The sequence below is a fragment of the Danio aesculapii genome, chromosome 20 (genome assembly GCF_903798145.1).
Source record: "Danio aesculapii chromosome 20, fDanAes4.1, whole genome shotgun sequence".
In the NCBI taxonomy this organism is placed as follows: domain Eukaryota; kingdom Metazoa; phylum Chordata; class Actinopteri; order Cypriniformes; family Danionidae; genus Danio; species Danio aesculapii.
The window spans coordinates 53,870,073-53,887,572 of NC_079454.1; the positions used below are offsets into that span (position 1 = coordinate 53,870,073).

Below are 17,500 nucleotides of genomic sequence, written 5' to 3' on the forward strand. Positions count from 1 at the left end.
CAGCATGTGCTTCACTGCACATCTGATGTCCTCCAGAAATGATAAATACTGTAGCTTTAGTTTCTGATTCATCATTTAACCCTTTATTCACCAAATAACCAAATACAGTACTGAGCAGAAATGTCCTAAACACTAAAACTGCTGTGTTGGCCTAAGACTTTTGCATAAAATGCACTCACCGGCCACTTTATTAGGTACACCTGTCCATCTGCTCGATAACGCAAATTTCTAATCAGCCAATCGAATGGCAGCAGCTCAATGCATTTAGGCATGTAGACATGGTCAAGACGATCTGCTGCAGTTCAAACTGAGCATCAGAATGGAGAAGAAAGGGGATTTAAGTGACTTTGAACATGGCATGGTTGTTGGTGCCAGACGGGCTGCTCTGACTATTTCAGAAACTGCTGATCTACTGGGATTTTCACGCACAACCATCTCTAGGGTTTACAGAGAATGGTCTGAAACAGGAAATATCCAGTGAGCGGCAGTTCTGTGGGCGCAAATGCCTTGTTGATGCCAGAGGTCAGAGGAGAATGGCCAGACTGGTTCCAGCTGATAGAAAGGCAACAGTAACTCAAATAAGCACTCGTTACAACCGAGGTCTGCAGAAGAGCATCTCTGAACACACAACACGTCCAACCTTGAGGCGGATGGGCTACAGCAGCAGAAGACCACACCGGGTGCCGCTCCTGTCAGCTAAGAACAGGAAACTGAGGCTACAATTCACACAGGCTCACCAAAACTGGACAATAGAAGATTGGAGAAACGTTGCCTGGTCTGATGAGTCTCCATTTCTGCTGCCACATTCAGATGCTCGGCTCAGAATTTGGCCTCAACAACATGAAAGCATGGATCCATCCTGCCTTGTATCAGCGGTTCAGGCTGGTGGTGGTGGTGTAATGGTGTGGGGGAGATTTCTTGGCACACTTTGGGTCCATTAGTACCAATTGAGCATGGTGTCAACACCACAGCCTACCTGAGTATTGTTGCTGACCATGTCCATCCCTTTATGAGCACAGTGTCTCCATCTTCTGATGGCTACTTCCAGCAGGATAACGCACCATGTCATAAAGCGTGAATCATCTCAGACTGGTTTCTTGAACATGACAATGAGTTCACTGTACTCAAATGGCCTCCACAGTCACCAGAGCTCAATCCAATAGAGCACCTTTGGGATGTGGTGGAACGGGAGATTGGCATCATGGATGTGCAGACGACAAATCTGCAGCAACTGTGTGATGCTATCATGTCAATAAGGAGCAAAATCTCTGAGGAATATTTCCAGTAGCTTGTTGAATCTCTGACATGAAGGATTAAGGCAGTTCTGAAGGCGAAAGGGGGTCCAACCTGGTACTAGTGAGGTGTACCTAATAAAGTGGCCAGTGAGTGTTATCGATCAGTCTCTTTATTAAAAACCACAACAGCACAACATTTCCTCTTCATGTTAAAGTCTGTTTAATGTGTCTTCTGTTGATTTGCTCTGTTTGTCCTGATATTTTCTGAAATAATGTGCTGGGTAACATCAGGCTTCTTTTAGCACTTTTCAGAGTTTTTCATTAGAGTTAGAGTGTCTTATCTTTCTTTTTCTGTCCAGGCAATCTCATACATCCTTAATAATATTCAGATCTGGACTCTGTGGAGGCCATTTCATGACTGTCTGTGGTTCATCAGCTGTTTTCTTTCTCCAAATATGATTTCACTGTAATTAGCTGGTCATTACCATGCTGAGAATGAGAACTGTCACCACTGAAGTGCATTTCAGAAGGAAGGCATAATAGATTAATCTCTAATAACTGATTTATTTTCTCTTTGTCATGATGACAGTAAATAATATTAGACTAGATATTCTTCAAGACACTTCTATACAGCTTAAAGTGACATTTAAAGGCTTAACTAGGGTAATTAGGGTAATTAGGCAAGTCATTGTATAACAGTGGTTTGTTCTGGAGACAATCCAAAACTAATATTGCTTAAGGGGGCTAATAATATTGACCTTAAAACAATTAAAAACTGCTTTTATTCTAGCCGAAATAAAACAAATAAGACTTCCTCCAGAAAAAACAATATTAGAGGAAATACTGTGAAAATTTCCTGAATCTGTTCAACATCATTTGGGAAATAATAAAAAAATCACAGGAGGGCGAATAATTGTGTTTTCAACTGTATATGATTTGGTCAGAAACGAGAGAAGAGGAAGCATGAGAAGATCCTGAGCGAGGAGCTTTATCGAGCGATCACAAACCTGAACCAGTTCCTCCCGCCGGAGCACAACATCGAGTACATCGCCTGGGACATGGCCAGATACACCAAGAGGTGCGCAATGCTGTATTACACTGCCCATGACCATCAGCAATGCTGGACACTAACTGTTTTTACTTTACAACTATACGAGGGTGTTTTTAGTTGAGGAAACAGATGGTTTTTACTTTAAAAAAGGATTTGCCCTGCTGAAAAATCCAGCTTAATCCAGCCTAAGCTGGTTGGCTGGTTTTAGCTGGTCGACTAGCCTGGTTTTAGAGGGGTTTTGGCCATTTACAGGCTGGTCTTAGCTGGTCAGGCTGGAAAATGACCAGCTAAAACCAGCTAAAACCACCTTGACCAGCCTGGTTTAAGCTGGACATAGCTGGTTTTGGCTGGGCTCCCAGCCTGGTTTGGCTGGTCAAGCTGGCTTTAGCTGGAAACCAGCTATGAACCATTTATGAATTTCTCTTTATTGTCCCTTGTTGTGTGTTCATTAAGCTGTGTATATGTATTTATTCCTCTTTCTTCTGCTCTGATGTGTGTTCAGTAAGCTGTGTAATGTGTTGGATCGGCTTAGTATGATCGCTGAGAATGTAGTGAAGAGGACTGGCTTCTTCGTCAATCGACCCGACTTCTATTGCCATACACTGCGACCTGATGAAAGGTACGCACACACACACGCACACACGCACACACACGCACACACACACACACACACACACACACACACACACACACACACACACACACACACACTATTTGTTCATTATTATTTATTCCAGAATTTTCTGCAAGCTGTTGATGCTCAACTCAAAATGTATCGTCTATAAAGTTATAAAGTAATATAAAATATTATTACATTATAAAAAATGTGTAGTTTTGGTGGAAACGCTACAAAAAATCATTGTTCATTATTTACTAACAATACAAAAATTCAAAGTTCATTGTTTACTAACATAAACAATGAACAATACACATATTGCAATATTTATTCATATTAGCTGATGTTAGTTAATGAAAATACAGTTGTTTATTGTTAGTTCATGTTAACTCTGCGTGCATTAACTAATGTTAACAAGCATACATTTGTATTTTGGTAATTCATTAGTGAATGTTGGACTATGATTAGTAAATGCTGCACAAGTATTGTTCATTAGTAGTTCATGTTAGTTAACTAATGAAACCTTACTGTAAAGTGTGACCGTTTTGGTTAAGTATAATAACTCTGTACAGAATGCTTTTATTTTTTTAAAGTATTTAGGTATTGAAAAAGTATCAAAAGAGTATCAATTAGATATCGATAGTGTGTCATTTAAGTATCGAAAAAGTATCATTTAGGTATCGGAAAAGTGTCATTTTGGCATCGGAAAAAGTATCGTTTAGGTATCGGAAAAGCATCAATTAGGTATTGATAATGTATCATTTAAGAGTAAAAGTATCATTTAGGTATCTGAAAAGTATCATTTAGGGATCAAAAGAGTATCAATTAGGTATCGATAATGTGCCATTTAAGTATCGAAAAAGTATCAATTAGGTATCGGAAAAGTGTCAATTAGGTATCGGAAAAGTGTCAATTAGGTATCAATTGTGTGTCATTTAAGTTTCAAAAAAGTATCATTTAGGTATCGGAAAAGTGTCAATTAGGTATCGATTGTGTGTCATTTAAGTTTCAAAAAAGTATCATTTAGGTATCGGAAAAGTTTCATTTGGGCATCGGTAAAAGTATCATTTAGATATTGGAAAAGTGTCAATTAGGTGTCTAATGTGTCATTTAAGTATCGAAAAAGTAGCAATTAAGCATCGGAAAAGCATCAATTAGGTATTGATAATGTGTCATTTAAGTGTAAAAGTATCATGTAGGTATCGGAAAAGTATCATTTAGGGGTCAAAAGAGTGTCAATTAGGTATCGATAATGTGCCATTTAAAAATCGAAAAAGTATCAATTATGTATCAAAAAAGTGTCAATTAGGTATTGATTATGTGTCATTAAGTATTGTAAAAGTATCATTTAGGTATCAGAAAAGTATCATTTAGATATCAAAAGAGTATCACTTAGGTATTGACAATGTGCCAATTAAGTATCGAAAAAGTATCAATTAGGTATCGATAATGTGCCATTTATGTATCGAAAAAGTATCAATTAGGTATCGGAAAAGTGTCAATTAGGTATCGATAATGTGACATTTAATGATCGAAAAAGTATCAATTAGATATCGGAAAAGTGTCAATTAGGTGACGATAATGTGACATTTAATGATCGAAAAAGTATCATTTCGGTATCGGAAAAGTGTCATTTGGGTATCGGAAAAGTATCATTTAGGTATTGAAAATTGTCAATTAGGTATTGATAATGTGTCATTTAAGTATTGTAAAAGTATCATTTAGGTATCGGAAAAGTATCATTTAGATATCAAAAGAGTATCAATTAGGTATCAATAATATGCCATTTATGTATCGAAAAAGTATCAATTAGGTATCGGAAAAGTGTCAATTAGGTATCGATAATGTGACATTTAATGATGAAAAAAGTATAATTTAGGTATCGGCAAAGTGTCATTTGAGTATCGGAAAAAATGTCAGTCAGGTATCGATACTGTGACATTTAATTATCAAAAAAGTATGAGTTGGGTATCGAAATTGTATCTTTTACAGTAAGTATCGAAAAAAGTATAATTTGGTATCAGAAAAGTATCATTTAAAGAATATCATTTTAGGTAGTTTTAGTGTTGCACCTTAAACTCCCGATTAGTTCTTGTAAAGTAAACAAGGTCATGACACTCAAAACTTTCATTATCTTATTATATCTTCCCTCATTCGATCCTCTATTTAGAAAAACATCCCCAAAATAAGTGGTCTGCGTTCCTCATAGATGAAAACTCATGAGTCCAGATGTGTCCAAAACTCTCTATTTCTGTCTTTCTGAAGCTGCTGACCTCCTGTCTGAGTCACCGCTCAAGTAAATGGCAGCACTTTTCTTGTTTTCCTGCACTTATTGTTGGTCCACGTGCTGAGAAGTGATTCATTTTTGGCTGTTCTGAGCTGAACTTTTGAGCAAAGCGGACATTATATAAATACATTTCAATATATATATATATATATATTAATGTTAATAAAACCTAAAAATAAAACCCTGAATATTGCAGGCAGACTATTAAAATATAATTAAAGTGCAATATGTAAACATTGTATTTTATCTTCAGGCTGATATTCAGGTTTTCTTTCTGCATCCTATTGTGGTATCGGGAAAAAAGTATCATTTAGAAATTGAAGAAGTATCGTTTAGAAATCTGAAAAGTATTATTTGGGTATTAGAAAAGTATCATTTAGGTATCGGGGGAAAAAAGTTTTATTTAGGTATTGTTAGAGTAGTATTAAAATATCAAAGTATCATTTAGGTATTAAAAAAGTATCGTTTAGGTATCAGAAAAGTATCATTTAGGTATCAGGAAAATATCATTTAGGTATCTAGAAAGTATCATTTAGGTATTGTAAGAGTATTATTAAAATATCAAAGTATCATTTAGTTATTGGAAATGTAGCATTTAGGTATCAGAAAAGTATCATTTAGGTATCGAGAAAGAATCATTTTGGTATTGTAAGAGTATAATTAAAATATCAAAGTATCATTTAGGTATTAAAAAAGTATAATTTAGGTATTGGAAAGGTATAATTTAGGTATCAGAAAACTATCATTTAGGTATCAGGAAAAGTATCATTTAGGTATTAAAAAAAGTATCATTTAGGTATCAGAAAAGTATTATTTAGATTTCAGGGAAAAAAGTATCATTTAGGTATTGGGGAAAAGTATCATTTAGGTATTGGGAAAATAGTATCATTTAAGTATTGTTAGAGTATTATTCAAATATCAAAGTATCATTTAGGTATTTTAAAAAGTATCATTTAGTTATCGGGAAGAAAAGTATCATTTAGGTATCGGGAAAAAATATATAATTTAGGTATTTTAAGAGTATTATGAAAATATCAAAGTATCATTTAGGTATCAGAAAAGTATCATTAATTATCGGGAAAAAAACTATCATTTAGATATTGAAGTTTGAGTATTGGTATTGTATTGAACAATTTTGAATGATAGCCATTCCTAGTGGACTGTAGATGAGACTGTGCATATAAATACATGTCTTTTATTATGTATAATGCATATAAAGTCCTGTGTTTGTCTGAGCTGACCATTTAAAGTCTGTCTGTGTTGTTTAGGTGGGGAGATCTTGGTGGAACCGTCACACCATATGGACGCTTACAGGTACACCAACACTACAATATACACTTTCCTGACGTTAAAATAGGACACAAATCCCAGTGATTTGAGGCCCACACAATGTGATGTAAAAGTGTGGTTTTCCCCTCCCACCAAATTGATTGACAGGCGCTGTGTTTCTAAAATAACATGTATATACATGTCCACTGAACGTTATTTTGCAAATTAACTGGGATTAAAATGTTTGTACCAACTCTCTTTGTTTTTTAAAAGTTTAAAATGTTTTTTAAAGCAGAGCATTTTTGTAATAAAGACTATAAAGTAAAATCACTATGTAATACATAACCGCTTGACTCATCGTTTCAGAAAGGCTTGAATAAACTCCACCGCAAATACATTAAACAAACTAACTTGGTATTTTTGACTAAGCAGCTGTATTTCAGCTTCATACAAGTCTGTCACTGACGGCTGTTTATCTGACGTAACGCAGGAGAAGCAGACAATGGGCGGGGAGGAGCAGCTCATTTGCATTTAAAGCCACAGACTACAAAAACAGCTACCCTGTACTCAGACACCAAAATGAGCAGATTCTGGAGGGTATTTTGAGCCGAAACTTTAGAGACGCATTCTGGAGACACCTAGAACTTATCTTACATCTTGTAAAGGGGGTACAATGGGTGCTCTTTAAAATTAATGCCGCTTTAAAAAGTCTTTGAATCTGCTGTTCTAGTGTGAGAACCCTGATTACAGTTATGTTTCGATGGTGTTGTTTGCTTTTTTGTGCAAATTCTGCATCTATAAAATTGGCCTTAAATGAAATTCTGTATGGTATTAAAAATGTCTTAAGAAATCTGCAGATGCCCTGGAATCATTTCTGCTGTGTTTCTTCCCAGACGGGGGTTTTGAGGACGAACTGTGTGGATTGTCTGGACCGAACGAACACGGCTCAGTTCATGGTTGGTAAATGTGCTCTGGCATATCAGCTCTACGCTCTCGGCATGATCGACAAACCCAAACTACAGTTCGACACCGACTGTGTGAGGTACAGCAGAAACAGACATGCTTATTATTATTATTATTATTATTATTGTTGTTCTTGTTGTTGTTGTTGTTGTTGTTGTTGTTATTATTATTATTATTGTAATTATTTTTATTATTATTGTTATTATAGTTGTTATGATTATTATTGTTATTTTTATTATTATTGTTATGGTTATTATTATGATTAATATTATTGTTGTTATTATTATTGTTATGATTATTATTGTTATAATGATTCTTCTTCTTAATATTAATATTATTATTATTATTACTATTATTATTGTTATAATTATCATTATTAATAATATTATTGTTATAATTATTATTATTATTGTTGTTGTTGTTGTTATTATAGTTATTGTTATTGTTATAATTATTATTGTTATTATTATTATTATTATTATTATTATTATTATTGTTGTTGTTGTTATAAGTATAATTGTTATTATAATAATTGTTATTATTATTATTATTATTATTATTGTTATTATTATTATTATTATTATTATTATTATTATTGTTGTTGTTGTTGTTATAAGTATAATTGTTATTATTATAATTGTTGTTATTATTATTATTATTATTATTATTATTATTATTATTATTATTATTGTTATTATTATTTTTGTTATTGTTTTAATTATTATTATTATTGTTGTTGTTATAAGTATTATTGTTATTATTATTGTTATTATCATTATTATTATTGTTGTTGATGTTGTTATTGTTATTGTTATTATTATGTTTTTATTATTATTGTTATTATATTATTATTATATTATTATTGTTGTTATTATTATTGTTATTATAGTTGTTATGATTATTATTGTTATGATTATGCTTATTATTATTATGGTTGTTATGATTATTATTGTTATGATTATTATTGTTGTTGTTATTATTGTTACTATTATTATTGTTGTTGTTATTATTGTTATGATTATTATTATTGTTGTTGTTGTTGTTGTTGTTGTTATTTTTGTTATGATTATTATTATTATTAATAATAATATTATTATTGTTATTGTTATAATTATTATTGTTATTATTATTATTATTATTATTATTGTTATTATTATATTATTATTGTTGTTGTTATTATTTTTGTTATGATTATTATTGTTATAATGATTATTATTATTATTTATTCATTTTATAATTATTATAACTATTATTAATATTATTGTTATTGTTATTATTATTGTAATTATTATTTTTTGTTATTGTTATTTATTATTATTGTTATTTTTAATATTATGGTTATTGTTATGATTATTGTTGTTATTATTATTGTTGTTATTGTTTATTATTATCATCATTATTATTATTATTGTTATTATTATTATTATTATTATTATTATTATTATTATTATTATTATTATTATTGTTGTTGTTGTTTATTATTATTGTTGTTATTGTTGTTATTTTTAAATTGACTTATTTGGACATCCGCCTTGCGACTTCATATTTTTTACTTCATGTATGTGTGCATCTGTGTGTGTATCTGTGTGTGCAGGTTGTTTGAGGAGCTGTATGAGGATCATGGAGACACTCTGTCCCTGCAGTATGGAGGCTCTCAGCTGGTGCATCGAGTGAAGACGTACCGTAAGATCGCACCCTGGACGCAGCACTCCAAAGACATCATGCAGACGCTCTCCCGTTACTATAGCAATGCCTTCTCAGGTGCGCAAAAAACACACACACACCCATTCTGTCTTAAAGTCATGAACCAGAAGCATTTTTTTTTCCGTAATGTGGAGCAGTTCCTAGAGAAACTACATATTAAATGAGGAAACAGTGGTCGTGGCTTGTTTTTTCTACTGCGATCTGATTGAATGTAGTGAAGTAGGCGTTTCATTCAGAAAGATGTGGACAAGGGTTTGGGAACAGTTATTACAGCCTAACAGACTCCTCCTGCTCACCATTTCAGTTTGATGTCATAGCGAAGGCAAAACTGACAGCTTGAGGGGCGTGGTTAAGTATATATTAGCCACGCCCAATACCTCAGACAGATGTAATCTTATTCAGTCATCATGCTGAATTTAGCTTACCCAATTCCCATATAGCGCATGTGTTTGGACTGTTGGGGAAACTGGAGCACCCGGAGGAAACCCACGTCAACACGGGGTGAACATGCAAACTACACACAGAAACGACAACTGACCCAGCCGGGGCTCAAACCAGCGACCTTCTTGTTCTGAGGCGATTGTGCTACCCACTGCACCACCATGCTGTCCTAGTTGGGTTTATTGTGTATTATTAGTGATGTAAAATAAGATCATACTTTATACAATAAGTATTGAACACGACACCATTTTTCCAGAAATATGTGCACCTTCAGCACGTCTCTGGAGGTGCTGTTGACTTGAAATCTTCATCGGATGTTGATAACAACCATAGAAATCCATTTATGCAAAGAAAACAAAACTAATTAGTTTACAAATTAAGTTATGTGCAATAAAATGAAATGACACAGTGAAAAAGTGTTGAACACATTTTGTTGAACGAAGAAAGGAAGGTGTATTCTGGCAGGGAAGGCCCAGACAGCAGCTGAAATCTCTCAGTAGTCCTTTAGCAACCCTCTGCCCTTCCTCAGTGTAAATGAATATCAGCTGCTTCAGTCCAACATCTACATTAGCAGGAGGATGAAGATGAAACCAGGGTGGACATTTCAGCAAGACAGTGATCCAAAACACAGCCAAAGAGACTCTCAGATCCTTTCAGAGAAAGAAAATCAAGCTGTGGAATGGCCCAGCCAATCACCTGATCCGAATCCAATAGAGAATACAAAACAAAGCTCAGATTTGATAGACGAGACCCACAGAAGCATCAAGATTTTGACACTCTGTTGAAGTCTGTGAGAAACTTACACCTTTCACACTCCAAACTTTCCCCACTGTACCAATAAACATTAAATATCTCAATAGTAACCATCCAGCCACTAGTTAATAGTGAGAATCGGTAGTTAAAATAAAGGGTTATACTTTCACACCATTTACTATTGGCTAATTACCTTCTTATTATTAAGATATGAACTGTTTATTAGCACTTATAACGTATGATGTTATCCTACATCACTAATAATGCCCAATAAACCCAACACAAGCTATTAATAAGCAGCTAATATGTAAGTTGTTGAGCTAAAAGTGTTAGCTAATGCATATTAAATGAACAAATACAGTGTTACAGTATTGCTCTTATTTGATTCAGTGCACATATCTCATGCATTTGGAGCATGTTTAAACCCTAGATCATTTCAGTAATTCAGAAAAAAACATCCTTTCACATTCACAGCTCAATCGTCACAGATTATTCCTCATTTCTGCACTCGGCCGTCCACAGAAATGTGCGAATTACATAATGCGATGTTAATGTGTCACGTTTCATAAGTTAATGATGGTCTGGAGCCGTTCTGCTCCTCCACCCACATGCTCCGCTTCATCAATTATTCATGTCTGCCTTTGTGCTGATGTGTGCATTATAATTATTACATTTATTCTCCGCACAAACGGCCGATCTCACATGCGCTTTACCGAACCAGGCGCTATGAAACGTGCTCAAGCGCCACATGCCGTCGTCTGTGTGTGCTTTTTTATTTGAATTCAATTGAACTGCATTGTCATTTGGAGGAGCCTTTTGATTTTTTTATGCGTTTATTTTCCTTTGCAGTTGTTGCTGTAATGGTGATTTTTCTAACATGATTGCCTCTTTTATTTGTGCTTTGCTTTGCTATGGTTTTGGCATTGGGAGAGCAGTAGCCAGTGTTGGGTGTTATGATTTATGAATTAACTAGATACTGTCGTTTGATTTATTTAATGTAAGGGATTACTTTTCATTCTAGGTACATTTAAATACAATAGACTAGAATATATTAGAATAGAATACAGTGGAATAAACTGGAATGGAGGGGAATATATATTGAATAGAATTAATTAATTGGAGTGGAAGGTAGAGGAGTGAAGTGGAATGGAATGGAGTGGAATAGAACAGCATGGAATGGAATAGATTGGACTGGAGTTAAATGGAATGAAATGGAGTGGAACAGCATGGAATAACATGGAATGGAGTGGAGTTGATTGGAATGGAGTGGAATGGAACAGCGTTGAATAAAACGAATGGAACAGAATGAAATAAAAAAGGAGTAGAATACAGTATAATGGAGTGGAGTGGAGTTGAATAGAATGGGGTGGAGTTGATTGGAGTGGAATGGAACAGCGTTGAATAAAATGGAATGGAACAGAATGAAATAAAAAAGGAGTAGAATGCAGTATAATGGAGTGGAGTGGAATAGAATTGAATAGATTGGAGTCGAATTAAATGGAATGGAGTGGAATAGATTGGAGTAGAATGGAGAGAAGTGAAATGGAATATACTTAAATGAAGTGGAATCTAATGGAATGGAATATAGTGGAGTGGAGTGGAACAGAATGGATTGAAATGGAATATAATGGAATGGAGTGGAGTTGAATGGAATGCAGTAGAATGGAGTGGAATTGAATGGAATGGAGTGGAATAAATTGGAATGGAATGGAATATACTTAAATGAAGTGGAATCTAATGGAATGGAATATAGTGGAGTGGAGTGGAGTTGAATGGAGTGGAGTGTAGTTGAATTGAATGGAGTGGAATGGAACAGTGATGAATATAATGAATGGAACAGAATGAAATAAAAAAGGAGTAGAATGCAGTATAATGGAGTGGAGTGGATTAGAATTGAATAGATTGGAGTCGAATTGAATGGAATGGAGTGGAATAAATTGGAGTGGAATGGAGAGAAGTGGAATGGAATATACTTAAGTGAAGTGGAATCTAATGGAATGGAATATAGTGGAGTGGAGTGGAACAGAATGGATTGAAATGGAATATAATGGAATGGAGTGGAGTTGAATGGAATGCAGTAGAATGGAGTGGAATTGAATGGAATGGAGTGGAATGGAGTGGAGTTGAATGGAATGGAGTGGAATGGAACCGCGTTGAATAAAAAGGAATGGAACAGAATGAAATAAAAATGGAGTAGAATACAGTATAATGGAGTGGAGTGGAATAGAATTGAATAGATTGGAGTCGAATTGAATGGAATGGAGTGGAATAGATTGGAGTGGAATGGAGAGAAGTGGAATGGAATATACTTAAATGAAGTGGAATCTAATGGAATGGAATATAGTGGAGTGGAGTGGAACAGAATGGATTGAAATGGATTATAATGGAATGAAGTGGAGTTGAATGGAATGCAGTAGAATGGAGTGGAATTGAATAGAATGGAGTGGAATGGAGTGGAATGGAGTGGAGTTGAATGGAATGGAGTGGAATGGAACCGCGTTGAATAAAACGGAATGGAACAGAATGAAATAAAAATGGAGTAGAATACAGTATAATGGAGTGGAGTGGAATAGAATTGAATAGATTGAAGTCGAATTGAATGGAATGGAGTGGAATAAATTGGAGTGGAATGGAATGGAATATACTTAAATGAAGTGGAATCTAATGGAATGGAATATAGTGGAGTGGAGTGGAACAGAATGGATTGTAATGGATTATAATGGAATGGAGTGGAGTTGAATGGAATGGAGTAGAATGGAGTGGAATTAAATGGAATGGAGTGGAGTTGAATGGAATGGAGTGGAATGGAACAGCGTTGAATAAAACGGAATCGAACAGAATGAAATAAAAATAGAGTAGAATAAAGTATAATGGAGTGGAGTGGAATAGAATTGAATAGATTGGAGTCGAATTGAATGGAATGGAGTGGAATAAATTGGAGTGGAATAGAGAGAAGTGGAATGGAATATACTTAAGTGAAGTGGAATCTAATGGAATGGAATATAGTGGAGTGGAGTGGAACAGAATGGAATGGAGTAGAATGGAGTGGAGTTGAGTGGAATGGAATGGAGTGGAGTTGAAAAGTGGAATAAAATAGAGTTGAATAGAATTGAGTGGAATGCAATGGAATGAAATATAATGGATTGAAATTGAATATAGTAGAATAGAGTGGAGTAGGGTGAAATTGGATGAAATGGAGTAGAATGAAGTTAAGAAAATTGGAATGGAGTTAAATAGATTGGAGTGGAATGGAATGGAGTGAAGTGGAGTGGAGTGAGATGAAATGGGATGGAATGAACCCCCACAATGGACCACAATGGAAAGGAGTAGAATAAATTGGAGTTAAGTGGAATAGAATGGAATTCAATACAATGGAATGGACTGAAATATAATGGAATGGAATAGAATGAAGTACTGCTTGTACCTGGAGTACCTGAAGATGCTGATTTGCATATATAGCTGTATGTTCAGATTTGCTCTATGGATTTTACAAATGTAGTTTCATTTCCAGCATGCTAACACTGATCCTCTGTTTATCCATCTGTTTATCATCAATGTAAAGTCGAATGTAGAGTCGTTTTCTGCTGAAGTTGATATATATATATATATAAATAAATAAATAAATAAATATAAGTCCTATAATTCAGAAACACAATTTATCATATGACTTTTAACCTGATGATACTTTGCTCTACTTTCCCTTTAAAAATATTAATGCTTCTGTTTGTCGAGCCAGATGTGTCCTCTAGCATAATTAATCAGTTTGGTAATTTATCTTCAAATGTTGACGACTGAATCAAAACTCCTAGTGTCATTTATTTGCTCCAGTTTGAGGAAGACACTAGCAATAACCTAGTTTCAGTGCATGTGTGTTTTCAGCGTCTCCAGGTGATCATCAATCCCATTGGTCGATTGTGAATGTGTGTTGGGATTAATCAGGTCACACTGTTGAGTTTCTCCTAAAACTCTCTTTGAACATTGCCGGCGTCATTGGTTGCTCTTGGGAGCTGCGTGTGCGCATGTTGTCGTCTGATCAGAGTTTATTGCTTCATGTTCTCATAATAAAGTTAATGTTATGATTTTGGGATATGAGTGAACGCTAATGTAGCTGTTATTGTCGTTTGGTTAATTGGCGAAGGCGCTACTTTCCAATCAAGTGCTGTAATTATGCTACGCCTCTGTGGACGGTTTCAGCATTAGTGTGTGTGTGTGTCTGCTCTGAGGTGTATTCCAAAAAGCAAGGTTGTCTTACTGTGTGCTAAACACTGAGCTCTGTTGAATCACCCTAAGACATTGCTAATTCGAGGTTTGCTAATCGCAGAATTGCTCCTTTGATTTAAGGGGACCTATTATGTCCCATTTTACAAGATGTATAAGTCTCTGATGTGCCTAGTGTGTGTATGTGTGTGTGTGAGAAGTTTGAGCTCAAAATACCAAACTAATAATGTTCTCTAACTCTGAAACTGACCCCTTTAGGCTTTGATCATAGATGTGGTGTTTTGGTGACTGTCACTTTATATGCAAATTAGATTTTCAGAAAAGGGCGTGGCTACAAACGCCTGAGTTTCAGCATAGTGGCAGATTCAAAAACAGGACTAACATCCTCTGCTAATGAGGGAGCCATGGTCACTAGTGGGCGGGGCTTTCTCCCTCTGATGACACGTATAACGGGAGAATGTCAATCAAAGTGTTTTTGCTGACTGTTTTGATCAAGTGTGATTAGAACAAATACAATTATCATTTTTTTTACATTAGGAGCTGCTTATATTCACACACTGCTGCCACAGAACTGGGTTTAAACCAATGACTTTAAAAAAAAAATATGGACAACGAGACAGCGCCTTTTCCATTGAACGCTTTGAAGGCAAAAAACGGCTCGTGATGGGCACAATCTGTCGTAAAACACTGCTGAAATTGGAGCCTGGGCATGCGCAGAAGGGACTATCTGATGTAGCCAGAGGCGGAGCTGCAGAATCAAGCTTCTAACCAAATGCTAGTACGTCAAATCAACCATGCCCCCCGAACTTCTCACTTGACCGCCTGTATCTGCACAATAACAAAGGCTTGTAATATAAATATGAGCGCTTGCATTTAAAAACATGCAATAATATACTATTTATTTTTAAAAAATTGTGTTATGTAAGCTGTTATAATTTAATTAAAACAGTGTTGGACTGCTGGAATAAACCATCTTTCATAAATTTAGCTTGACTAAGCTATGAGCACAAAAATATTTCTCTTGTAACGGGTTGTTGGTAATTGTTATCTTAATGGGGGTAGAAATAACATTTGTAAAATATGAGCAATAACATATGACCAACACAAACATTTTAGAAAGGTTTTTATTAGTGGTGGGCTGTTATCGGCGTTAACGCACGATAAAAAAAAAAATATCGCGTTAATCTATTCTCAAAGTTGGGTTGGGAGCTGGGTCTATTCTACGCAAGCTATGATGACTTTCACCTTGGTATTTTAGCGTGGATATACACCTGACCAGTGAGCCGTCTGACAAACAAGTGCCCTTCTGAATCAAATCAGCAGGATGTCCTTTTGAATCTTTCACTTACTTAAAAGACACTTCTGACTACGCTTACATGGACATCTGTAATCTAGTTATTTGCCTTATTAGACGATAATATAATGAAGGTGTTTATGTGAAGTGCTTTCATGTAGGAGTTTCCTGTCATTTGACTTTAACTGCAGTTCGGCAGTTTCACTTTAACTCATGAACGTTTCATTCATGCCCCCGTGACAAACTGGGGTATTAGACGCAAATAAGGAGTGTGGACTGCTGAGAGTGTAATGAAATTTATTAACGCATGCCAAATGGAAAGAGAAAAACTTCTGCATTTCGTGATATGTGTGTGTGTGTGTGTGTGCGTGTGCGGTCCTTTACTGACAGCCGCGTATGTCGATATGGTGAAAATATGGCAAAGTCCTACATGACAGTAGTAGTTTGATGGCGGTGTTTACTTCAATAATCCCGCTAATATCTGCATACTCCACATGTCTTAACTCCATTTCTGTTTAGTTCAGTGATGACTTTAGTCAGATTAAATTATGTCAGATAAAACTACATGTGCGAGCGGGTGGCGGATTAGTATGAAGCCGTGGATTCGGGTGTCATTTCAGCTGATCCGCGCATCTCTACTGCACATATATCCAGAATAAGCATGTGTAAGTGATATGAAGCGTTCTCATATCTTTTGCGAGTTTGTAATTTAACGCAGGGAAAGCGTCCGCATAGAGAGACACTGCAGCGCTGCTGAAGACTGTGGTTGTTTACAGCAGTTTGACTGTTAAATATGAGTTTGTAGCTAAATTGTTAGCGGTGCCAAACAGCATTTCCCCTTGTTTACATCCTCGCTACAACATACTGTTAACGCTAGACACTGTGCATGCCATAAATCAGTTATATCTGAATTATAGATGCTTGTGTGAGTGTCTCTGGTAAGTAACCATGCACTAGGGATTCTATGTACACTGATAGAAGTGGCGGGGTTAGTTTATTCTGAAATTTCTTTAAAAAGTCTGGAACACCACCAGGTCCTGGATCTTTATTGCAACGCATAGTTTAATTGCCAGATTTATTTCATTAATGTCTAGGAGGGCATCAAGCATTGTGGCATCTGCTGAATCAATTGTGGTGGCTTTTAAACTTTATAGAAAAGAAATCACAGCCTGTGAGTCAGATGGGGCTTCAGATGTATAACTAGTTGAATAAAAAGATTTGATTGGCATTCATTTCTACCGGTTCAAATTACCAGCTGAATCCTGAATTCGTGGAAACGATCGACTAGCTCAGTGTTTCCCAACCCTGTTCCTGGAGGCACACCAACAGTTCATGTTTTGGATGTCTCCCTCATCTGACCCATTAACTTCAGGTTTTGGAGTCTCTTCTAATGTTCTGCTGAGTTGTTTCAGGTGTGTTTGATTAGGGAGAGAATGAAAATGTGTACTGTTAGTGTGCCTTCAGGAACAGGGTTGGTAAACTCTGGACTAGCTACCTGACATCTGTTTAACAAATAAAAACACTTACAGATTGTGGCTCACAATCCACAGCTTCTGCTATACTGGTTGGAGCTGCGTTTGTGATCTTACTAGCCTGGATGTGTTGTTTTGTAGTCCCCAAACTTCGTTCGCTGTAGGCATTGCTAAGCTAAGCCAGTGTCTCCCTTTGC

At 35.5% G+C, this 17,500-nt stretch overlaps 1 protein-coding gene across 1 annotated transcript in view; it reads left to right on the plus strand.

Annotated features, from left to right (window-relative positions):
• The window catches only part of fig4a (FIG4 phosphoinositide 5-phosphatase a), a 112,542-nt gene that overhangs the window by 66,369 nt on the left and 28,673 nt on the right, over nucleotides 1–17,500 (plus strand). Inside the window, exons 12-16 of the mRNA XM_056480646.1 lie at nucleotides 2,180–2,313; nucleotides 2,789–2,905; nucleotides 6,458–6,503; nucleotides 7,352–7,500; nucleotides 9,016–9,182. Of these exons, the coding sequence (XP_056336621.1) occupies nucleotides 2,180–2,313; nucleotides 2,789–2,905; nucleotides 6,458–6,503; nucleotides 7,352–7,500; nucleotides 9,016–9,182 (613 nt within the window). The remainder of the gene's footprint in view (nucleotides 1–2,179; nucleotides 2,314–2,788; nucleotides 2,906–6,457; nucleotides 6,504–7,351; nucleotides 7,501–9,015; nucleotides 9,183–17,500) is intronic.